The sequence below is a fragment of the Phalacrocorax aristotelis genome, chromosome 14, assembly GCF_949628215.1.
Source record: "Phalacrocorax aristotelis chromosome 14, bGulAri2.1, whole genome shotgun sequence".
In the NCBI taxonomy this organism is placed as follows: domain Eukaryota; kingdom Metazoa; phylum Chordata; class Aves; order Suliformes; family Phalacrocoracidae; genus Phalacrocorax; species Phalacrocorax aristotelis.
This window is the reverse complement of record NC_134289.1, coordinates 15,515,154-15,521,153: the sequence shown is the minus strand read 5'-3', so window position 1 is coordinate 15,521,153 and position 6,000 is coordinate 15,515,154. Positions and strand designations below refer to the sequence as shown.

Sequence of the window (6,000 nt, the reverse complement as noted above, 5' to 3'; positions counted from 1 at the left end):
TGCACGGTATGGGCAACCGAGACCAGCATGTTTTGAGATTATAGTGCTGAGGCTAAACTGGTTTTCATCCCGATCCGACCGCCCCAAAAGGAATCGGGGGGGCCTTTTACCACGGTATGCACTACCACCAAAGCGCAAAGGGCTGGCGCGACAGCTCTGTGCATGTCAGGAAGCGTCGGAAGGCAATAAGCAAGCCTGATGCAAGGCCATCAGCACTATGGCAGTACGAAACCAACAGAATAGGGTAGATGAGAAGGCTTAAAACATGATTTCATGCACGATTTAGCCGCCGTGGATTACAGCGCTGTAATACATGGCAACAGAAGAGGAATTGCGCCCGGCCTTGCTCATGGCAAAAGGGAAGCGGGGTGGAATTGCCGGCTTTGCCATTTATAGCAAGTGCTGCCTACGAGCGCTGCCCCGACACGGCCCTCGGTGCGGGGACGCGGGGTGGGGGCGCGGGGGTGGAGGTTGGGGATTGGGCCTTAACATAACTGGCAGTTATGATGAGCTGTGTATGGTAATAAACCAAAGAATAGTCCAGAAGAATGTTACATGTACAAAAATATGACTTTCAACTTTGAAAATAAATAAGTTCAGTTTATTAAGAGCTGGTGTCGATGCTGAACAAAATACACATCCTCCAGTAAAGAAACATTTTGGTGAACTGTTCTTTTTTTTTTTCTTCTTTTTTTGATATACTAAAATACAAGTTGGACTTTTTTTTTTTCTTTTTGTAAATATATCATTTGTCTCCCTTAATTACATGTCCTTATAACTGTGACCATCATTCTCCTTTAAGCCAAAGACTGAGGTTTGTTTTGTTTTAAATTCTTAGGAGTCTGGCCACACATGCAGATTTTTAAGGGAAAAAAATACTTGACAATGAAAAAAAAAAGAAAAATAGATTTTTTTTTTCTAATAAATAAAAATAATTTAAAACGCTAGAGGCTATACATGACTAGTTTTGATTATGTTCATTTATAAATGAAATAGTTTCCAAAATACGTGGAAGCAATATTAAAGGCAGACAAACAAAGATCTGTCTACTTTCTTTTCCCATCAAGCTTGCCCTTCTTAACTTCGCCATCAGTAGTTCAGCATGTAAGAGGAATAAATGTCACATCACCATTCATGAAGTTTGTCAGGCTTTAAAAAAAATAGTTCTGGCCTCGAAGGAGTCAACATTCATCTTCAACTTCTCTGATTGGTGGTATCAAGCTGCTTGTCGATTTATATTGATTGATCTGATTGGCCATGTGAGTGCTCATGGGCTTGATTTGAATGTTTCTGGGATAGGCATTATCCGGCTCATCTGTAAACCATTTCTTTTCTGCTAAGGAGCAAAATGGGTAGAGACAGAATAAGGAGGGAAAATGAGAGTTTTAATTAGTGAAGCACATAAACACGTAAACACACACCAAAAAAAAAAAAAAAAGAAAAGAAAAAGAAAAAGGAGGGGGAGCAGTCAGTAAAGTTTACAGAGAAAAGGCAATCAATAGAAGGTGACTTTGACTAATTACCAGCAGTACAGTGCATTAGATTAATACCTCTGAAAATACTGTTCATGAAAGGAAGGTGACATGTTTGCAGACTTGATAATAGAAGCTAAAGAAAACTGTCAATATGCTAGTTTGCTGCTTGAGTGTGAGCGCTCTTTATTATTTTTCCCCATGCTCAGGTGATATAGTTGTTGTTGAAAAAAAACCAGGCTACAAATAAAAGGCTAAACTGAGAAGCCAGGGAGAGCAGATGGGATAAGGGTAATGCAGAAAAGAGCACATGAGTCCACATACAGAAGAGCCAGAGGCTTCTTCTCTGAGCCGTTTCAGCCTCGGGGTGGTCGCTATCGCTGGCTCAGAAATCATTCAGGGGAATGTACCGACGACCTTTCCGCAGTGGGTGCTGGCCTGGTCTGCGTCCCTGCTGCCGCGGTCCTGCACAGGACGGCCGGTCTATTGCTCGTGACCTGCCGGGCTGCTCCGCTTTGGGGAAGGGGAGTGACTGCACGTGATGCTGCACGTGACCCTAGTAGGGGCTCAAGTTAATCCTGAATGGGGGGTGGTGGGGGGTGGGGGTGGGGGGGGGGTGCGATACATGACAGCAGGCAAAGGAAGCAAGGGCTTAAAGATTCGAGGGGAAGCAGTTCCTTTCACACCTGTGGGCAGTGTCTGGTCCCATGATCACAGGAAGGATTGTGTGGCACTGATTTAGGGTGGGCTGGGAGCCGTGTGGGAGGACGTGAGGCTGCCGAGAGGCTGCAGCATTGCAGCCATTGCCTAGCTGCTGGTGATTGTAACCACTAAATCTCATTGTTCATACGGAGACGTGGACAAAAATCCTCTTAAAATTCAAAACAGGAAAAAAGGCAAAAGAGGTTTCTTAAGCCCTTCAGAGAGCAATTAATGCTGGCACATCTTAAATACAGGTGTGCAACTTTACAAGATAGCACTATTCAACGGTTTAGAAACTCCTGGTCTTAGCGTGGCTTACGGCCATGAGGTGCTTCTGCTTTGCCAAGCACCCGTGCTCAGGGGTCCCCATTCTCGCCCTCCTTCCCCAAGTCCAGAGGGGGGCTGTACAGGGTACAACGGGTCTGGGGTTGGGATTCTGCAGCTGGGGCACATCAGAGCCGCTTGCTGACGTGTGTGCGCTACCGCTCATTCCAACGGGGGAACCACAATGCTTCAGATGTTTTGGTGGCTCACTTGTGTAATACGAACGGCCACGTCGGCTCGCCACTGAAATGCGGCTGGAATCAGGGCGGGCATGGAAGGAGTGCTCATTATAAATAAATATGTACAACTAAGCAAAATCTACCTCGGAAACCCAAGGACTGAGCACAAAAGCTCAGGAGGTGAAGCAGAGAATAGAAACTGGAAGACTGGAAGAATGAACCCCAAATATCTGGGCATAAACGCATAAAAATAAGCAACTAGCGTCCAAGTTCGGGCCTCTAAAGAAGTGGCTTGGCTTCCAGAATTACTGGGGTCTCAGTCACTTCGATGACCATGAAATTGAAACACTTAGCACTTCATATGGTTTTTAAGCATCTACATGCAACAACCCCACCCCACCACCAAAAAAACCCAACTCTTGAGGGTTTAATCCACCTTTTGGGTTTTTCCCCAGCTATGTGTTACTTGTGCTTTTTAAAAAAAAACATTTAAATTGGGAAAAAAGGCATTGCATCAGTGGCTGAAGGTAAACAGACCTATGTCATTGCTTTTTCGCATAAGTACATTTCTAAAATGTATTCTACTTCTTTTTAAAATATTTTACTCATTTGTGACCAGGGTAAATAGTTCCCTGCCCTCTTAAAGTTGCCTGAGTCTGAACAATGCTCACTCTCCCATCTCGCTCGCTCACCTATTATAATTAAGTTCCCTTTGATTTGAACAGATTGGACGATAGGAATTCATAATGTTACATCCTGCACACTGAAGCTAACTGATTAAGTGCTTTAAATTATTCTTCCTGACAGAATGATAAAGTTACAATCTGTTCAGCGATGATCTACAGCTTGCCAGACTCCTACCGCTTCTTTCTACATTCATTTATCTTTTTGTCAAGCAGTTAAAAAAAAAAAAAAAGCCTCAATTCCATAGATCTTTTAAAGTCATCAGAACATCTGAATTATTAATGAGACTTTAAGGGAATGGGTCCTGATGGGGGCTTATTTAAGAAAGGTTGTAGGAAAGAAAAAAATCTGGGAATGTGTACACATCAAAATAATTTCAGCTCCATTTAAAAAACCATTTAGTTCAAGTGTGACATATGAACCATTATGCATTTGTAGAAACCAATTTTATGTGATCTACGATTAAACTAACCTTTCAGAGAGGTGTAAAGTGTGATGGTTATCATGTTTTAAAAGCCTTGCAAGATCACATAAACAATTTCAAACTAACAGTTTTCTAATGGTTTGTGTTTAAAATGATTTTGAGGCAAGTTAAGCACTGTGACCTTCTATCTCTACCTTCTTTTTTTAACATAAGGTGCACAAACTTTCCTTACAAACAGACCTTGGTGCAAGCTAATGCAACCTCATAGCAAGGAAGGGGAGAACTGCGTGGGTGCTAAGGATGAGGGATGAACTGCACCGTGGGTCTCAGCAGCCACTGTAAAGCACGTCCTTCTCCCTTACTCTCCCTGGACTTTTCAAAGCTAGGCAATTATTTAAATGTTAAACTTTACAATAAAACTCTTATCCAGGAACCTGATCTTTGACGACACCATCAAGGCTCTTTTTGCTTTTACCCAGCAAGTAATAAATACAGAGAATAATAAATGCAGAAACTGGTAGATTCTAGTTTCGTTTGCTATTTAAATTTCTTTTTGCCAGTGCCAAAACCTTGATCCAAGCATTATCATCTCCAGCATCAAATGCTTGGCCCCAGCTTTATACCTTTCCTGTACTTTTTCTGCTGTTAATATTGTCTTTGAACACATAATGACGAATCTCCTGTGAAAGTCCATCGACCTCTATACTTACCTTTGAGATGTGAGCTTGACGCTCCCCACCTTTACTCTTGGCCACTAAGATACTCTGCTCCCAGTTACTAAATGTCTTTCTTGACTCCCTTACCCACTTTACAATCTTTTTTGTTATGCTCGCAGTCTGACTTTGATACATCTTCCAAAGGCTTAGCATAGATTTTTACACATCTTAAACAAACTACTTACTCTTTCCTTTAAATCAATCCAGAACCCCCTTTTTTTAAGTCTCTCTACACCGTTATATTCACCAACCTTTTTCTTTAGTTCTCTGTCACGTTCAGGCTGTTTCTCTCCCTTTTGGCACACGCATATTGAACCTTACCATATGTGTTGCTACGTTATAGTGAGAACAGGCATAGTTTTCTATTTCATTTTTTTAAGAGCTGTTCAAGGGAGGCCCTCATCTTCCTACACTATTTGACGGGTTTGTTTCTGACAGCGTCACCTGGGCGACGTTGGAGCAGCTAAGCAACCTCACGTCTCAGAAAGCAGAAGACGCTTACTTTCCCCTCAGACACCTGGGTTTGCAATGGGCTTTCAGCATCCCAGTGCCTCTGGGAAGGCTCTACAGGCTTCACACTCTTATTACAAATAAATAAAAATTAACATCAAGATATAAATAATGAAAGTAAAATGCTCAAAATACAGAGTTCTTCAACTTGTGCAAGACTCTAGCAATTCTCTCCAACATATTTACTGTTCTGGTGCTTTAAAATTTCTGCCATTAATTCTGGACTGAGTAATCACATCTGAATGAATGTCACTGCGAAACACCCTCTCCTCTGAGCCGGGGCAGAGAAAGTACTAGCTAAACATGACACAAAGGTTTACTAAATCTAGTCTCACCATAATCCCAGGTACTTTACAATTGTTTTAAACTCTTTTTCTTGCGTGACACAGTTTCAAATGAGTCTGTATTTGTGTGCCCTCCCCCCCCCCGCCATAGGCAGCTTGTTTATAGCTAAGCTGAAAATTCTCCCATGCAATTTCTTTCTGTAGGAGAAAAAAATAATGAAAGTTTCTCCACCCACCTCCTCAGCAAGCCTTAGTTTGGCAGAGGAACATGCTATACGTAGCGTGCAGTAAGTAATTTGCAGGGAGAGAGAGAAGAAACTATTCTTACTTTCTGTGACGGTCTTCATTCTGCTCCAAGGCAACTGAAGTTTTGGGAAGAAACCGCTATTCTGGACTAGCTCTTGTTGGTTTATTTTTTTAAACTAGCAAAATTCTTACTTTGGGCAATGGGAATGTCACTGGAAAATGCCTGACCGCCAGTTCAGGTCCATGGGAACCCATGACAAGAACCTGCAGGTTTGTTAGATGTGAGTTTGTGTAAACACGCAGATCGACAAAGCCACTAAGAAGCTAGTTTCTAGTCTCGAAACCATGCCGGGACTGATATAAGGGGCAGGACCTCCCTTTAAAGGTCTAAAATGTCATCTCTCGCCATTGGCGCTGCTTTTCCACCTTCAAAAACTAACCAGGGTAGTTACTAAGACT

General features: G+C 42.4%; 1 protein-coding gene across 11 annotated transcripts in view; it reads right to left on the bottom strand.

The window, feature by feature from the left end:
• Positions 1-206: 206 nt before the first annotated feature.
• The window catches only part of KCNMA1 (potassium calcium-activated channel subfamily M alpha 1), a 510,997-nt gene continuing 505,203 nt past the window's right edge, over positions 207-6,000 (bottom strand). For 5 of the 11 annotated variants that reach the window (XM_075109777.1, XM_075109780.1, XM_075109791.1 and 2 more), the window contains one exon: positions 207-1,333. In XM_075109777.1, the coding sequence (XP_074965878.1) occupies positions 1,182-1,333 (152 nt within the window). In that variant the 3' untranslated portion in view covers positions 207-1,181. Of the gene's footprint in view, positions 1,337-6,000 lie in introns of all 11 variants that reach the window. The other 6 variants (XM_075109779.1, XM_075109783.1, XM_075109786.1 and 3 more) reach the window with 3 other exon arrangements.